This window comes from Sinohyriopsis cumingii, chromosome 17 (assembly GCF_028554795.1).
Source record: "Sinohyriopsis cumingii isolate HCF-2022 chromosome 17, ASM2855479v2, whole genome shotgun sequence".
Classification (NCBI taxonomy): domain Eukaryota; kingdom Metazoa; phylum Mollusca; class Bivalvia; order Unionida; family Unionidae; genus Sinohyriopsis; species Sinohyriopsis cumingii.
Genome location: NC_142977.1, coordinates 93,625,704 through 93,645,454, shown reverse-complemented (window position 1 = coordinate 93,645,454; position 19,751 = coordinate 93,625,704). Strand labels below are relative to the sequence as shown.

The 19,751-nt window shown below is 34.6% G+C and overlaps 1 protein-coding gene across 3 annotated transcripts in view; it reads left to right on the top strand.

The window, feature by feature from the left end:
* Positions 1-2,260: 2,260 nt before the first annotated feature.
* The window catches only part of LOC149779440 (ceramide synthase 6-like), a 65,062-nt gene continuing 47,571 nt past the window's right edge, over positions 2,261-19,751 (top strand). For all 3 annotated transcript variants that reach the window (XR_016415651.1, XR_016415650.1, XM_089940103.1), the window contains exons 1-2: positions 2,261-2,457; positions 18,090-18,216. Coding sequence is in view for 1 of the 3 variants with exons in the window: in XM_089940103.1 (XP_089796229.1) it covers positions 2,276-2,457; positions 18,090-18,216 (309 nt within the window). In the remaining 2 variants the exon portion in view is untranslated. The remainder of the gene's footprint in view (positions 2,458-18,089; positions 18,217-19,751) is intronic.

The window sequence follows — 19,751 nt, the reverse complement described above, 5'->3', positions numbered from 1 at the left end:
AGTCACATTATTCTGACACCAGGCCAACCAGTCCTAACACTAACCTCTTAATGCCGAGCGCCAAGCGAGGAAGCTGTTAGTATCATTTTTTTTTAATTCTTTGGTATGACTCAGCCAGGGAACGAACCCACGACCTCCCCTATCCGAGGCGGACGCTCTAACCACTAGGCCACCGGAGCGGTAGTCATACATATAGAAAAAAAATAAAATAACACGCGAAACATAGCTTTAAATATCCGCGTTGATTCTTAAACATGTCCCGAGAAAGGAGAGACGTGTCCTCCCTTGTATTATTAATTCCTGTATATTTTGTTCTAAAATTGTGAATTAAAGCTTCGTGGGACCATATTACTTGTGGTCATTCTATATTTTTGACGTACGACTAAACATACCCTTCTTCGAAGGCTATTTAAGGAGTACTGACATTGAACACAATAGTTTTGAGCGATTTTTCGATATTTTGAATTTGAAGAAAAAAATGAAGAAGAAGACAAAATATAAACAGTTAAAAGAAAAAGATATGACAATTTTTAAATCGATGTTCGTTGTATTATTGTCCCTAATTTTCGCTGCTATCATTCATTATAAACAGTTTACGCAAATCCGAACCTATTAAGTATCCATTGTACTTGCGCAGACACTATAAATCCGTGTCAGACTCAAGAAGGATGTCCATGGAGCAAAATAAGACCGATCTATTTGCAGCAAAATATTTATTGTTTCCTTTTAGAGAATGCATTTCGATTTAAAACTGTTGCTTTCTACTTTCTCGTAAAGTCACGTCCTCACCACTGCATATACAGAATGATGAAAGGAGACATGATGGACATGCTTGTTTGTGGTTGACTAAATCAGTCAGCACAGTCAGATTATTTAGAATTCCAATCAAACAACAGAAATTCGATTCTGACATAGTGTCGGCTGTTTCCAGAGAGGTGACGTTGTTGAGAAATGAAGACTTTAAAGAATCATCCATATATTCACACGTAACACATTATTCATGAGTACCATTTTATTATTTATTGGTATATTTTTTTTATTATTTACTTTCTTTTTTCCCTTTGGTATTATAGTCAATGTCAATTATCATGTGGCGGTGTTTTAATTCATTTATTCTCTAATGTGCTATTTTAATTTCTTATATTTTTATTACATTCTAATAAAGCAGACACTTTAATTAAAAATAAAAGTTTTTATACTCTTTAATATTTTATGTACCTATTGTGCATTTTTTAATGTCTTAAGACGAGATAGGCTCCTTTGGTACATCGTGATATTTTTTCATATGCCTGCATATTAACAATGTCTACCTGCCATTGGTCAACCACGTGTCCAAGTAATTAACATAAGCTCTTTTGCATTGGAAACTATTTCTCACTTGATTATGTAAAGTGTAGATAGACTGCATGGATAAACTTATAAATAAATACAGTATTGATAATTATTTATTCCTATCATACGATTTTCCCTACTCAGTATTAACTCTTACACGCATACACATATACACCATTTTCCGATTGTATCGAGCTAATAAGCTGTTCGTGATGGAAAATTACAAAATAACAAAGCGAACACATAACGTAAAAGAAGAAAGTAAATGTGATGTATGCATGCTTATGCGTTCTGAATGACGGGGGAAATATACAGTAAGAAATTGTTAAATACTGGAATGAATCAGACGCAAACCAGCACTTTTATCAATCTACTGGCTATGAGAGACAAGGACACTTCTGACCATTGAAAAGAAGAAACATTAAAAGAAGAAAGAAGAATTACGCCCAATAAGATCCAATGGCCCTGGTAAATAATGTTTCGTTTATTATAACATAAATTCATATAAGCGGAGCTTGCTTGTTTTGTTGTATTTATTTATTTATTTATTTATTTATTTATTTATTGTGCAAATGAATCGTGCATAATATATGCAGAAAACAAAATAAAGTTCAATATTTTGGTTTCTTTTATATATATAGGATAGTATTGTAGCCCATTGTTTTCTGTATGAATACTAAGTATAGAACCACCTTGCGATGTTCTCGAAACCTTTACTCAGACCGTGAAAATAATTAAAAGTAAGGCTAAATGAAAGTACGTATTTGATTAAATTCCTTCCAAACCATATGGATACTCATTCTCTCTCTCTCTCTCTCTCTCTCTCTCTCTCTCTCTCTCTCTCTCTCTCTTCCGCCTTTTGTTTTGCGGACCCGTATTTGTGTGATGCACGTTGTTTTAGTATGAGCCATTTTTGGCAGTCACGCCATTTAATGACTTAAAAATGGAGCTTTGGGAGAGGTCGAAGTCGGTATTCTGGAGTGAGTGGTTTTGGCTACCAAAGAACGTAACTTGGTCAGATTTGGAAAACAAAGTGGATGGAGCATACTACCCCCAAGTCAGCGATATGTATTTTCCATTTCCGCTAGCGATTTTGATATATGTTATTCGCCAAATAGTAGAAAGGTGGGCATTCCCGATTGGACGAGCGAGTGACTTCGCTGTTATCTTGTTTATACATAGCCATTATCCGATATTGTTTATGTAAAACTACAGTACAGTTGATTCACAGAATCATGTTTGAGTTTCATTTATTAATTTAATCATACTATATGTTTACTGTTTTGTCTGATGGGGAAGCCGGTAGGTGCAAAACAAATGAGGCTACAGTGGTCAATTTTGACCCCCATCAAGTGTGTCATACATAGTCATAAGTAAGGACCTTTGTACTCGTGCTATCACGAACAGTTGTCGTGAACTGATATGATAGTAATCAAGAGTAATACATAACTACAAAGAGAGTGAACTTTTTAGAAAGATATTTGAATTTCATTTGGTGTTGTCATGAGAGTCTAGGTATATGAAAGCACTTCATTTCTAAAATTTGTATGGGAATGATTAGTATTTTAAATATTTAAAATTGTAAAACTATATTTCCTTAGCTCAGTGCTAGTACTATGACATGTTTTCTTTCAGTGATGGTGGGTACAAGGGTCCTGGAGATAACTTGTCAACTACTCCTAATAGTTTTATTCCACCTTTTCCATCCCATTTTAAATATTTTTGCAGTTATGTTGGGGTGAAAGGTCATTGTGCTTTCTCTGTCGAAACAGATTTTGTGGGATAATGTTGTTACTTTGTACAGGCTTGACGAATTAAGTGACACTGTACAAGTTCTACCTGCCTGATACCATTATTTATAATACAGTATATGTCTTTTTGATCATATCAGCTATATATTTTGACTTTTCAAGAAGCCGACATAGGAACCAAATTAACACTTTACAAACTGGATGCCATTTTTTTCCTTACTTGATCCAAAAGCATACATTATTGCAGAGGTGAAAGGGTCACAAGATACCATCATTTCCCCCAGGATGTCAAAAGGGCATAGTAATCATTCGTCCCGAAAGGATACTTTAAATTCAAAAAGGGCACCTTATTTTCCTAATCAGTTGTAGTTATTGTTGTTATTATTATTATTATTATTGTAAAATTAGGAAAATGTGGTTGACTCATAAGTTTCCAAACATTGTATATTTCATATATATTGTGCCTAAAACACAGCACGAGTAATTTATACTCAGAATGTTAAATTTTGGGAGTGCTAATATATGATACAAAATATATACTTTAGATTTGAAAGGTACCAACTTTGGAATTGACCTAAAGGATAATTCTGGTACCTTGTTGCACCTAGGATCCCAAGGGTAGGGGTAACTGTATTCCCTGCCTTCCAAATCTGGGAGATGTGTGACATTTTAAAGGGAAAAAGGAAGATTGTAGTCCATAATGCATTAGTAGTGCTGAAAACAACAATCTTATTTGCTTCAGCTGCTTTTTCTCTTCAGTGTTTTCTGCACTGTAGTATAACATTTTCTTTAGACACTTACCATGTATACTCACGTAAAAGTTGAATAATTTAGGAAAAATTGGAGGCCTAGAAGAATTAGGTTGGCTTATTCGTGAGCCAGTGTCTAAACTTGACAGTTTTTAGATCTTTTTGTTGATTACTGTAACGGATGTAAATCTTGGGACACGAAACAGTAATTTTTTCCGTGTCCTAAGACATTGGCATGTAAAATAATAACTTTTGATAACCTGACATTTATTAAACTGTTATAAAGTACTATTTTTTTTGCAAGTACATATTTTCTGATTTTTCGAAGACAAAATTAACTAAAGGTAAATACAGACTTCATAATTCGCAGACCGGTTGAGTTTACACAGGAGACCATGCTGAACTATAATGTACTGTACTTACACAGTGCAAAGTGTGCATAGCATCCCTTAAATACCTATTATTTTTAATCATATTAGATGCAGATTTTGCTTTATTCATTGTTTCGACCAAGTTGCATTGTTCCAGATAACATTTCGGCTAGTCCTTAATAGCTGTTTCATTTACGTTGAATCACGCACTCACGAGTTACTCATTTTCAATGATATAAGCGATCCTACAAATTGAGGGACTATTTAAAAAAAAGTTATGCACGTTTAATTGTACAAGGCACATAAGCAGTATAATTTACATGTTCAGGAGGAGTGGTAATAATAAAGGCTATAGATCAACTAAGATCAACAGCAGTCAGTTTTAGTTTTGTGTTTTGACTGAAATGACATCATAACTTTCCACACAGTGGAAAGCTTGATGTTTCGGCATCTCCTACGTTGATAGTTGGCAAATTTGTCTTTTCATTTTGCAACAGCAGTACAGGCCAGTTGATCATTAAAACTCTGAAACTGGCTTGTGTTGAAAGGGAATTTTGACCGGCAACTATACCAATACATTGATGTGTAGTTGCCTTTCATTCCATAATATTAGCATGATTACCATAATTTTGTAAAATGGGGTGTAAGGCGTACCTATGAACTTTTCAAAAGCAAAGTTGGGAGACAGAATAATAAAAAAAAAGTTTGGGACCTAAAATTAGGATTTTTTTTGTGGCATTTTTAAAGCCTTGTTTTCACTAAATATTGAGTGATCTTCCTGGTCCAATATGCATGAAATTCGCAAAAAGACTTGCCATTTCTCCCTGTGATGCGCCATATTTTACCCCAGGTCGTGCCCTAGTTTCATCTTCTGGTCAGCTGTGGTCAAACTGCACAATAGCTTAAGATTAGTCATAAGCAAGCAAGAAAGCTAGCTTGACTGATTAAAAGTTGATCCTTTTCAGTGCAACTGTGTTGTGAAAATGACTGGCCCTCTATCGTAATTCAAAGAAACCATGGTACCTTACATGTGGCAACTATTTTCCCCTTATTGCATGTCCGACCTTATTCCTTTATTATCAACTCTTAAAGCATTTAATATTGTTTATTATAAAACATGTATTATGAATTAGTTTTTTGATGACACATTTGCAGCGTGATATGTATTTTCATTCCTTCTTTTAATTTAACAATGGTAATTAACATTGGTATATATGGTATAAAAATGCCAGGTGTTCACTCTTGCAAGTTTCTTTCGTGGGAATGGCGCTATAGCATATGGAGTTACAGCATTTGTAGTGATCACTTGAGATTGAAATTAATTGTGTAAACAATTTTTTTGTTCTGGTTTATTTTTTATTTTTGTATTGTTGTAGATTTAAAAAAATCATTAATTTACATGAATGCTGTTTAAACTTAACATTCTATTTAGTGAAGAAGCGAATTCTTTCCAGTAAAGTAGTTATTTTGTCTCAGCAATAATTCACAGTGTGATGCAACAGAACATGTAGGACTTTTCTTGTTTAGAAGAAATGAAATTAATGTAATAATCGGGAGTTCTTTGCAAAAATCGAATGATATACAATCAGGAGGTAGACGCGAAACGACCCTAAAAGTTGGGAGTTTTTATCTTCCTCCTGGCGTGAAAATTGACAGGTACGGTGTAAGGTCACTTACATCAAAGCAAACTACAATTCAGCTTTTGCAGTATTAGCATAATTTTCAAAGCATTATTTCTGAAACTTTATTATTGTATTTTGGAAATATCATTAAAGTTTAGCGTAATGGTGCCCATGATTCGACTCCATGGGGTGTGCTTAATTCAGAGTGCAATCAAACCTACAATATACATGCACTGGCACCATTATATAAATACGTACAGGAGCCTAATTGCGAGAGTTGAATCGAACCTCATTGTCATTCATTGTGTTGTAGGCAACATAAGAAATTTTGATATTCCTATTTTATTCTTGCTGCGCACAACATGAAAGCAACATAGAGCCATTGAGAATTGCTATAATTGTAAGAACTAGCAATGACAGTTACCAAAACGTTCTTTTGTCTTAGATATTCTTTCTTATGTTATAATTCTCAGCATACCAGTGAATGTACAGTATGAGTCTGATGGCATTTATGTTATAATTCTCAACATACCACAGTGAATGTACAGTATGTGTCTGATGGCATTTATGTTATAATTCTCAACATACTACAGTGAATGTACAGTATGAGTCTGATGGCATTTATGTTATAATTCTCAACATACCACAGTGAATGTACAGTATGTGTCTGATGGCATTTATGTTATAATTCTCAACATACCACAGTGAATGTACAGTACGTGTCTGATGGCATTTATGTTATAATTCTCAACATACTACAGTGAATGTACAGTATGTGTCTGATGGCATTTATGCTATAATTCTCAACATACCACAGTGAATGTACAGTATGTGTCTGATGGCATTTATGTTATAATTCTTAGCATACCAGTGAATGTACAGTACGTGTCTGATGGCATTTATGTTATAATTCTCAACATACCACAGTGAATGTACAGTATGTGTCTGATGGCATTTATGTTATAATTCTCAACATACCACAGTGAATGTACAGTATGAGTCTGATGGCATTTATGTTATAATTCTCAACATACCACAGTGAATATACAGTACGTGTCTGATGGCATTTATGCTATAATTCTCAACATACCACAGTGAATGTACAGTATGTGTCTGATGGCATTTATGTTATAATTCTCAACATACCACAGTGAATGTACAGTATGTGTCTGATGGCATTTATGTTATAATTCTCAACATACCACAGTGAATGTACAGTATGTGTCTGATGGCATTTATGCTATAATTCTCAACGTACCACAGTGAATGTACAGTATGTGTCTGATGGCATTTATGTTATAATTCTCAACATACCACAGTGAATGTACAGTACGTGTCTGATGGCATTTATAATTCTCAACATACCAGAGTGAATGTCCAGTATGTGTCTGATGGCATTTATGTTATAATTCTCAACATACCACAGTGAATGTACAGTATGAGTCTGATGGCATTTATGTTATAATTCTCAACATACCACAGTGAATATACAGTACGTGTCTGATGGCATTTATGCTATAATTCTCAACATACCACAGTGAATGTACAGTATGTGTCTGATGGCATTTATGTTATAATTCTCAACATACCACAGTGAATGTACAGTATGTGTCTGATGGCATTTATGTTATAATTCTCAACATACCACAGTGAATGTACAGTATGTGTCTGATGGCATTTATGCTATAATTCTCAACGTACCACAGTGAATGTACAGTATGTGTCTGATGGCATTTATGTTATAATTCTCAACATACCACAGTGAATGTACAGTACGTGTCTGATGGCATTTATAATTCTCAACATACCACAGTGAATGTACAGTATGTGTCTGATGGCATTTATGTTATAATTCTCAACATACCACAGTGAATGTACAGTATGAGTCTGATGGCATTTATGTTATAATTCTCAACATACCACAGTGAATATACAGTACGTGTCTGATGGCATTTATGCTATAATTCTCAACGTACCACAGTGAATGTACAGTATGTGTCTGATGGCATTTATATTATAATTCTCAACATACCACAGTGAATGTACAGTACATGTCTGATGGCATTTATGTTATAATTCTCAACATACCAGAGTGAATGTACAGTATGAGTCTGATGGCATTTATGTTAATGATACAACAACATGCACAATAAAATATAATGCCTTTAATTTAATTGAATTTAAAAAAGGGTTATTTAGTTGAATTCCAAAATTTTATGACTTGAGATATTAGGGTCCTAATTAGAAAACTAGGGGTCTGTTAAATTTGTTTTGTTGTTTTAAAATAGACACAAAGAGGTAATTTTTAGTGTTGATACAGTTGGGTAAATTAATTTACAACTTATTTGAGTATTTAAAAATAAACTAATTTGGTTGAAAGCAGTCGGTTGAAAGCAACATTAGAAAAAGTAATGTTATGTTTATTTTTTATGTCGGTGTTGTTATGTTGCCAAGCATTGCATGTCTCACAAACCCTTTATTTTTCATACACAGTCAGTACTCCAAAATAAATTTTTTTACATATAATTTTTCATTCTCTGAAAAGAATAATGATTTTTTGTGTGAAAAAAATTAATAAAATAAGGTATGTATATGTGTATATATGTGTGTGCTTGTACTTGAAAGTGTATGTTTGGATGTTGGATGGAGATATATATGCAGTGTTTTTTGGACATATGATTTTAAAAGAGCACAATAGAAACTATACATTGTAATGAATATTAACTGATAGGAGTGCATAGATTACAGTATTGTAATTTTCAAGTTGGTAAAAATGATTAATCAACTACCATAGAAAACAATTTTTTTTAAAACTTTCTGAAAGTTTACTATAAAATGGCAGTTGAAAATATTTCTTAACTGGTTTGAAACAACCCGTGTACTTGAATGCAAATGCACTAGCATCTTCACATTATACTGTTCATCCTAAATTCATTGTTGCTGATTAGACAAGGCACTGAAGCGTTGATGTTGATGTAGGAATAAACCTTTTTTTCAACTGAATCGATACAGCCAAGAAAAATGATGGTGCCGTGTATGATGTATGAGGGCATCAGTTTTTTTTAGAAAGAGGGATTTTCTTAACGTAGCCATTCACTTTCATTACAACAAGAGGATTGCAATTTAATGGTTGTATTATTTGCCTTCATACTTGTAGTAACAGCTTGCATTGCTTCACTACTTTTTTCTCATTATCAAAAAAGTTAGTGATGTCATAAAACAATCATGACTTTACAGTTCCTCTTGAATCCCACAACATAGCATTATCTCATAGGTTTCTGACCTGCATGATTACAGTTGTAAGCTAAATCTTCTATCACATAATATTTAGACTTTGCTTTTTTGAATTTTTGTATGGTTCCAATTTTTTATGAAAATAGACAATCTGTTGAAGTGTACTTCCTAGGCAAGGCAATGTCCACCATTATCCTGTGACAGGTTCACTTATGGTTTCAGATTGATTTTATAAAGAAAATAATGCAAGAAAATAATGCAAACACAGCTGTGAAAATCTTCATTTTTTGTTGTTTAAGCTAGAAGGTGTTTTTCACCAATTCTGTTCTTAAAACACAAATTGCTATTTAAATGTTGATGTTTAAGTTTCAAATTTCAAGTTGGTATATTTTCATCATCAAATGGTAACTTGTGGAAATCGGGCAGTGATATGATAATTTGCCTGGGAAAGGATTAATGGTCAGTCAGCTATTAAAATACATATGAATGTGCAAAAGTTTGTCAGTTGATATCTACACCAGATGCAATACATTTCACCTTGAGCTAACAACACTATACTGTCACAACTACCTAGCTATTGTAAGGGATCATCTCAAAAGTTAAACTCAGGGCCGTAGAGAGTGATCACGGCCCCTGGGGTAAGAAACACCCAGGCCTCTCCTAAATCTTGTTCAAATTAAATCTTTCTTTTATAAAATTAAAAAGTGTTGTTTGGCCTGGGCCCCGGCGATGTATACCCAGTTGCCCCACCCTCTTGTCTGCCCAGCATAAACTACTGTCACTCAATGTACAACTAAAAAAATCACAAGGCAAAGTCATTTTCACTTCCCGCACAGAAAAAGGTCAAGTGTACATTTTTTAGGTGACTTAGCAACCACTTTGCCTGGTAGCCTGCCCCCCAATTAACTTTAAGATTATACAAAATATGCTGATCTACCCAAAAGTTTTAAACAGCTTTTCAAAAATTGCACGATAAAATTTGACCACATTTTATAGAAAGTGATGTTCCAAGAAAGTATAAATATATATTGCATGTTTTGCTTTGCTGTCATTTCTTTCTGTTGGGCTTGTTCTATCCAGTTGGAGAAGTCATTTCACCTAAAAGTTAAGGTCTAGCTTGACCCCTCCATTATTAATATGATTTCAGGAACTATGCAAGCTTCACATCCATCAACGAATCATAATGACATACTTCCATGCCCTTTAGTTTTTCTCTGAATACTCTGCGCAAAAAGTGCATAAGATCACATCTTTCCTGTATTATATTTCAGCCATGCATTTTCCCAGTATTTATGGTACCTTCCACTCTTCTCTTGATCATACACACAATCATGCTTTCATTTGTTGTCATATACATGTAATTCCTTCACTGCTCCAGTGACCTAGTTGTTAGAATGTCTGCTTCAGATGCGGGAGGTTGCAGGTTAGAACCCCACCGAGTCATATCAAAGACTTTTAAAAATGGTACTAACAGCTGCCTGTCTAGTCACTCAGCATTAAAAGGTTAGTGTCAGGACTGGTTGGCCAGGTGTCAGGATGATGTGACTGGGTGGGTCATGATGCTACATGTCTGCAGCATGATGCCTCAGTGTTAGATTTGACTATAAGCTACCATATGACTGCAGAATTGTTAAAGCTATGTTAAAAATCTGAATCACACACACATACATGTAATTCCTTATGGTGACAGTTGCACACCTTGTGAAAATGTCTACATTGTTTGGAACTTGACCAGTACTATACACTGTATTGACAATATTGTGCTGAAATGATGTAAAATGTCACTGTATAGATACCTACTTTCCTGTATAAATACCTACTTTCCTATACAAATACCTACTTTCCTGTGTAAATACCTACTTTCCAGTTATCCCTGCATAATACACTGAATGTTTATCAGCATGGAAATTTACAGTTATTCTGAATTTGTATAAAGCTGGTCAACACAACCTTTTCTGATTGACCAGTACTAGCCTGATATCCTGCATCATTTTATATTAGCCACGTTCAGTGGGTTCAGGCTTCTTCCAGGTATTCAGAGATGATCACCCTAATTTGCCTAATGCATGGAATAAAACCTGTTAATTTCCTCTGCAGGATATTTTGTCCTAGATCAAGTCATGATGTTGATAGATATTCAGTTAATGCAATAAACAAGTCAGTTAAATTATGTAAAGGAATGGTGTTTGATATGTAAGACACAAAACCACATATTATCTGCTATGATTAGCAAAGGAAATTATAACGACACCAGTGGAATAGTGATTGCAGTTGTTGTAATGATCCATGGGCAAAATCACTGATCCCAGGTTAGCAGATTGGCATTAATTTTGAGCCATGTCACTAGATATCTTGAATATTTATTTTTTAAAAATAATTTTTGTCCAATACTATGAATTTTATTTGGTATTATTCTACAGGTTGAATTATATGTATGATACTGTAGAAATTTGGTTGTATATTTTGAGATTTACATGTACCTGTTTACATGTATTTGAAGATAATATTAAAAATAACGAGAGTGAAAATTAGACCAAAAAATTACTCTGTGCATTGATGAATACCAAATTTTCACATAGATAAGGAAACATGCTCTTGTGAAAGGCGGTTTATATTTGACACTGTGCTCATATATATTGGTCATCATAATTCTGTGTACAGAGGGTGGGTGTGAAAAACAAAAACATCCTTAGACATTTTTTTATATTGTTTGAAAGAGAGAATTGTCAAGCATTTCTGACTGAATAGAGCAGTTTACGTGAGGAGTGTTGTCAGATTATCTGAATGCTTTAACATTATGTTGGTACAAAGTAAACACACAACTGGTAATTTTTCAAATGTGAAAAAGCAAAATTATTCATTTGTTCAGTTTCTCCAGTTTGAATAATCTCCTCATGTACAACTATTTATTTCTTTCAGACTCTTTATGGTTTCATCTGTTCCAAGCAAAAAGGCTGTCTTTGTTATTGTAACTTTTGAAGCATGTTCATCTAGGACAGTGCTCCAATAATTTGTTTAGGTCAGATTTCTATAATTTATGTTAATATTTCAAATGCTAGTTGTATATCTTTATCTAACTAGCATCACTATGTTTTTTCCATTGTTATGATACTGTTCTGGTGGGGTGTATGACAATTGTTATCACTGATGTATAATTTTCATTGCAATATATTTTCTGATAGCCTTGTGTTGAAAATTAGTAAGCCTTTTATACTTTTCAGTTTGCAGTTGATACATGGTTGAAAAAGAAGATAGGCAAAAGCAACATTAATAAACAGTTGAGCAACTTTGTGCACCAACTTTTTATTTTCCCACTATAACGGAAATGTGTGAACTTGCATTTACAAACAAATCTTACAAGTATACATATGTTAGTTGCACTTGGGCCACATGTTTGCATTCCAGTATATTATACTCAAGACAGTTCTCTTAGAGATCTCCAGGTAGCAATTGCTTGACACTAGCAGAAAACCGCTCAGACAAGAACCTTTCAAAATTCTGCATGCAGTTGTATAGCTTACAGTATTTATATAGATCTTGTTATTTGATGGTTGCTGACAAGCTAAGTGGAACTTGTTGAGTCATGGACAAAACGGTTATATAAATTCAAGATTTCAAGTGTGCATATATTGACTATCTCCATAGCTTGGTAATATACAAGTTGTAAATCAGTCATTGTTACCATTACTCAAGCCTGTGTAGTAAATACATTAGATGCCACTTTTTCTGAGCTTCAGTTGTCATGGAACCAGTTGAGATTACTGAATCACCTTTGAAGAATTAAGAAGGGGATGCCATCCCAGCGGGACATTGCCAATGATAAGATTGGAGGAGGGGTTTAATGCTCATTTTATAATTGCTTTCAGAATATTTATCATGAAAAGCTTTTTTTTCAAATGAAAGGGAAGATGCCACTGATAATATTTCTGTAAGCATGTGTTACAGCTCTGTGGTCTTTAAGAAACAGAAAAAGCAAAACTAAAAGTTTCATAAAATTTAACAATTTAATTCTCTTAATTATAAAATGATAAATTAAGAGGAGCTTAGTATTTTGAATTAAACCCCAAATAATCTTAAAAGTTCTATTGCAAGTTGGAAAGTTTAGTGTTCTGGATGAATTCCAGTAGTTCTGAATGAACTGATGTACCAATAGCCTTGAATAGTTTATGTACAATCAGTCTTGATGTATCACAATGATATAATCCAGAATGTCTTTGAATGAATTTACAATACTCCTCAAATAGTGTTAATCCAGTCAGTGAACACTTAGTTGTTGTTTTAGGGTTTAACGCCATTTTTCAGCACACGTTAGGCTATACATAGTGGCCAGCATTATTGGTGGAGGAAGAACCCTGGAAAACCCCAGAAAGAACCACCGACCCACAAGAAGCTACTGGCAAGCTTTCTAACATACCCACATTAGCCAAATCCGAGACTCAAACCCACACAGACAGATGAGATGGCTGTGATCCGTAATGGAGAGCACTTTAGGCCACTCGGGGCCCCTGAACAAACTTAGTTATTCCTCTCAAATTAAATTATATCTGAACACAACAAAAACTGATTATACAAAGACTATCGTAGAGATAGGAAAAAATAATTCTGTTGATCACAACCTTCAAAAGTTTGCTTCTGGAACTTTCTAAGGTCAAAAGATCACATACACGTTTCTTATTTCTTAAAGTATAATCAACAAACATGGACCAAAGTTAGCTTTGTAATATGTTGTTTACAGGTGACCCTTAAAATCTACAATTGTGGACAAAAATTAAACATAGATATGCATAACACATGTAATTACCCTTTGTAAAAAAAATTTTTGACAGCTTAATTTAAAATGAATATTTTGAAGCATTTTGGTTGATTCCCTACAACTTTCACACAATACATGCTGTTGTAATTTCATTTCAAAAGAAAGTAACATATAGACAGTAGCCATTTAGTTCAAATCTAGTTTGGTTAATGACCTAGAAATGTTTCACTTTTGTCCAGTCATCATTTCTCCATTTTAATGGTACCCATATGTTGATCTCTAAAATAGGCCAGTGCTATTTCCTCCAGGGTGCATGTTGGATAAGAAATTTTTTAAGCCACACCTTATAATTAAATAAGCAGATAAAATCAGGTCACTGGCCAGATACAGCTGTGGGTCGTAGTTTGCACATGCCTGCTCTAGAATGAAAGTTTGACAAAAATGAATCATTTAGTATGAATGTCGATGGAAATTGAGATCTTTTGAATTCTTTCAGTGCAAGTTAATGCCATTTTTTTCTTGAGAAGAATAATTATTGAATTGTACAAATGTCTGCAGACAACTTTACTTTGGCATGACATTGCATTAATAAAAAGAGGTGTTCTGGAGCTAGTGTAGTAAGGTCTGACCAGATAAAAATCATAAACTTTTTATATTCTGTCACTTAACTTCTGTCATATCTAACTCTTGAAGCCGTATGACAACTCATTGAGAAGGAAAATTATGACATCTAGATTCCTGAAAGGTTTGACTTTAAATGAAAATACCACTAATATGTGTAACTGCAATATCACAAGGCTAAAAGTTTGTCTCTGTCTAAGGAGCTATGTATTGATTTTGTGGTTTTGGCCCATTTTAGTATCAAGTATGCATTAGGTATCTGTGGTTCTTTAGTAAAAGCATAAAAAGTCTAGTGAAGATGATTTTATGGATTTAGCACTGTTAGATCATTTCTTAGCACTTGATAGTTATATATGATGGGTGACTACAATGAGGAGAAAGACCCCAAGAAGACTCAAGGAAGAACCACCCAACCACAGGAAGTTTCTTGCAATCTTTCTTACATTCATACTTTGGCCGAGCAAGACTCAAACCCATGTGGTCTGAGATGTCACATGAGTGATCTGTAAAGGCAAGTACCTTGCTTGTCGCTACCACATCCTTGTAACAAAAGATGCTCTTCATATTTTGTGTGTGTGTGTGTGATTTGGATTTTTATTTTAGCTTTAATAATTCCAATCGTATTGCCATGATGTGTGCACTGTGGCAGTTTATAGTGATGTCTAACACTGGGGCATCATGCTGCATACATGTGGCATCATGACCCACCCAGTCACAATATCCTGACACCAGGATGACCAGCCCTAACACTAACCTCTGAATGCCATTTTGTATGACTCAGCCAGGATTGGAACCCGTTACCTTCTGCATCTAATGATATAGCCACCAGATTGCTATCTTACATTTTATCTTTTCCTGTCTTTGTGTTTTGTTTTTACCTTATGTTCAAAACAGAATTTGGCATCATGTTATGTTAGGCATACTAGAGTTATGAAACTTTCCAAATGGATCAGTTCTACATCCGTATTGCAAAAAGAGGTCTGAATGATGAATATTCTTTTTTCTTTAACTTTAAATTGTGTGTCCTAAGTTTGTTTATTGCGTACAGTTTATGTATGGATTATGAAACTTGATAATTGAATGCATCCTTGTTAGTGCCATACTCTTACAACCAAGGAAGGTAACTGTGACCTTTATTTTATGTTCTGCTAACATAGGATAATTATAATTTGAATCTAACTCTTGACCATAGATTTTTCTGTGCCGTTACATCCTGAGACCTAACCTACAGAGAAGGGTGATTATAACCAGTGCAGTTTATGTAGCTGTAATCTCTCAATATTATTGACCCTCTGTGTGTGTAATGATGTAGAAAAAGTCTGATACATTGTCCTGTTAAGAGGTGACTGATGGAAGTACTAGCCACATTAGTTAGCTGGCATAAAAGGGCACAGGTTAAAATCCGATGATTGGATCAGCCCAGGTTGTGTACCATGGTGTGTCCAGGGGTATGTCACTTTCCTTCTGTTACCTCTGTACTAAATAACATACTTTTGTTGCAGTGAAAGCTAAACAGCGAAGCAAATCCATGTTAATAACTATTCTTAAGTCTATTTGTTCCTAAATGAACAGGGTAGCATACTGACATCCCATATGGTTGTCACGGCAGTGATCTTAAATGTATTGTTATTGTTAATCTTCCCAAACTGTAAGTTGTAATGACATGTGGGTTTTCAGACTTTTTATGGAGTCTGGTTGGTTTTCATTGGAAATATTTGTTATTTGCTTTTAATATGGCCATGGTTACATCAGCATGGGGTTTTCACCCAAATAATTCTTATGGCATCTAGTTGGTCCTAAAGGGAAATGGTGACTTGTAGTATAGCTGTTAAAAGTTGCCATCTTGAAAATATTTTTATTTCTACATTTTCTGATTGTATGGTTATTTATTTACCAAAAGTTGTCTTATGATGTACTGTTGGTCCTTAATGAAAATGGTACCAGTTTGACATCAAGCATGGATGGCCATCTTGAAAATCTTATTGTTACTCATGAATCCATAACATTGGGTTTTTACTGTGAAACTTTTTGTTTTTGTTTTTTCCCTAAATGAAAATGTACTCCTTGGAGATATAACATGGATGCCACAGCAGTGATCAAAACAAATCTTTTCATTACTTCAAATTGGATAGTCATAATAGACTTCACGTTTTCACTAAATGATATCTTATTTTTGTCTGGTTTGTTCTAAATGAAAATGGTGTTATTCTTGTTTTTCAAAATGTCATTGGTCTCAATTGAAACTGTAGCTGAATTTAAATCCAGCATGGCCATCATGGTGGCAATTTTAAAAAATCTTGTCACTGTTCCTCAGAATGGATGGTCATATAGACATTGAGTTCTCATTCCGTGACTTAATATGATGTTAAATTGGTCCCAAATCAAAATTATGCAAATCAGTAATTCAGTATGGCTGCTGTGGTGGTCATCTTGAACATTTTTAATTTTTACTCTTCTGAAAAAACTGTTGGTCCTTTTGATGATTGTTATATCCTAAATAAAATTGGTGCTAATCGGGCCTTAAGTTCCATGGCCATGGTGATCCTCTTGCAAGTCTTGTTATTGCTATCGAATTCATAGTTTTAGCAACATGCAGTTTTCACTAAAAGACTTATTGTTAAATGAAACTGTTCCAAAATGAAAATGGTGGTAGTCAAACCTCCACTATGGCTGCCATGGTGGTCATCTAATTCTTTTGAACAGATGGTCATCTAGACTTTGAGTTTTCACTGTAAGACTTCTTATGATATCCTTCTAGTCTTAAACAAAAATTGTGTTGATCAGTTGTGGTCAGCTTGAAGGTCTTCTTAATCCTCTTGGAGAGTTGTTGTAGGGTTTAACGCCATTTTTCAGCACAAGATATGCTATACATGGCAGCCGTATTAATGGTGGAGGAAGAACCCGGGAAAACCCCAAAAAGAACCACCTATCCACGAGAAGCTACCAGCAATCTTTCTCACATATCCACATTGGCTGTGCCTGAGACTCGAACCCATGCAGAGGTGAGATGGCAGTGATCCGTGACAAAGAGCGCTTTATACCACTCGGCCACTCTGGACGCCCCCCCCCCACCATTGGAGAGAAGTTTGATGATGATCAACATGGGGTTGCACTAAAACACTTCTTACTGTATATAGTTGATACCAGTGTGATGTCCTCAAGATTTAAATTTTTTTATTTATTAGCTTCTTCAATACACATGCGTTGTGTAGTTGTTTCTCCAGTGTTAAAATGATGCTGATCTAACCTTCAAAATGGCTGCCTTGATAGTTATCTTTTAAATTTTTATATGACTACTTCTAGCATAGTCATCATATAAAAAATCTTACCATCACTACTATTAACATGGGATTTTGAATGAAGGTTTGATTTGGTTCAGACCGATAATGGTGCATCATATGCACACTTTAGTAAAGAAGTTTTGAAAACCAGTCCAAGTTGATGATGAGGTTAAGTTGAAGGGAATTGCTTGCAGTTTTGTACTTGACTGAGCTTATAAACACAGTGACATATACAAGTGAATTGGTGAGACATTATGTTGATTTGCTTTCCAATAATAATATATATTCACCCCACCACCCCACCCCAACATAAAGAAGTTGAAAGAAATCGGCTATTGCATTATCAATGATTTTAACTGATTTTATTTATTGCAGGTTCTTCTTCATGCCTTTAGGACTTTACCTGGGACTAAAGAATGAGAAGCCCAGGCAAGCACCCCCGAATCCAGTACTGGAATTGGCCTACAAGAAACACAAGAACCCAAATGCCAAAATCATTGAGGTCAGTTTACATGAAGATAGCAACATTAATTGTGAAAGTTTTCTCATTACCAATATTTAAACCTACAGTAGCTGCAGTGCAGCTCTAGCATGATATTCTGTATTGTATATTATTGTAGACTGTTAATTTTTTTTTATATTATTCTTTAAAAGAAACCATTTTTTTTTCAATAATCGATAAGTTGTTGGTAAATACCATATAGTTCTCTTTACTAGATTTAGCTTGTTTAATTAATGTTTTTGTATGCATGCAGCAAAGCAATGACATTGTCCGTCTGGCCTATTGGTTTCTCACCAAAATGTTTTTATATATAAACCTTGTATCACAACCAAACTTTGTGTATATTTTATATTTGGAGTCAGGAGGAATCCAGTTGATTTTGGGTAACAAGATCACAGGTCAAGGTCACTGTAACTCGTTGTTTAACCTATGGCTCATGAGCCACGTCTGGTTTTGTACAGTGACATTAATATCCAGGAGAAAGTTAAACATGATGGCCGTAATTAAAAGAAGAATCGGTGTTTCTTCACAGCTTCCATGTGCCTTTATCAAATTTTGTAGGTAGCATGCACATGGGCAGTAATCTAATAAATGTTATGTTCAAAAGGTCAAGGTCACTGACTTGAAGACAGAGTGGTTCCATATAATAACTTATGTTCTTGACCTTGACCATGCTTTGTTGAGGACGTGCCCTTGGGGTAAGGAAGAACCTAGTAATTTTAGGGTCAGTAGGTCAGTGGTCCAAGTCAAGTAGTTCTGCACAATCTCTTTATGTCTAGACCAGATATCTTGCCAAAATTAGTAGATGGCATGCTCTTAGAGTTGCACTTAGGATCTAGTGAGCTAGACATTGTGCCTCACAAATCTTAGCAACTCAAAATTTCCAAGGGACAAATAAATGTTTGTGTTAGAATAAATGCTAAAAAAGGACACCTAATGGACACACAGTGGTTAATGGGGGGGATCATGCATACAGAAATGTCAGAAACCCGCTATACTGCACTCAATGTGCAACAATTGCCTTAGAAAGAAGTCTGTTGTCATTGGACTTGTGAAACAGACTTGTGTGAGGTCCATCTTTAGTTTCATGACATTTTTATTTATTTTATGGGTACAAGATCATTAAAGTAAAAGATGACTATATACGGTTTTGGGAAGTAGCATATTTATTTCGGGTCAAAAGGTCAAGTTCATTGACTAAAAGTTGCAGTGTAGTTTCCGAACAAAAAAAGAGTAAATTCTTGACCAGGACCTTCACCAACATTTGCCGATTGCTTACACTTTGAGTAGGAAAGTAGCCTATTGATTTTGGCCTAAGTGGTAAGGTGGCTGCCTGAAAGAAGAAAAATGGTTTTCACATTCTAAGTTTAGTTGTAGGCCATGAACATTGGCCAAAGCTGGTGGAAGATTTGCATCTCCAGCAAGTAAGACTTGATTTTGTAGTCAATGGCCAAGATCAGTAATTTTTGCACTAGATTAAGGTCCTTGGCCAAATTTTGTGGATGGCTTGTATTAAGGTAAAATAAAATAATTTT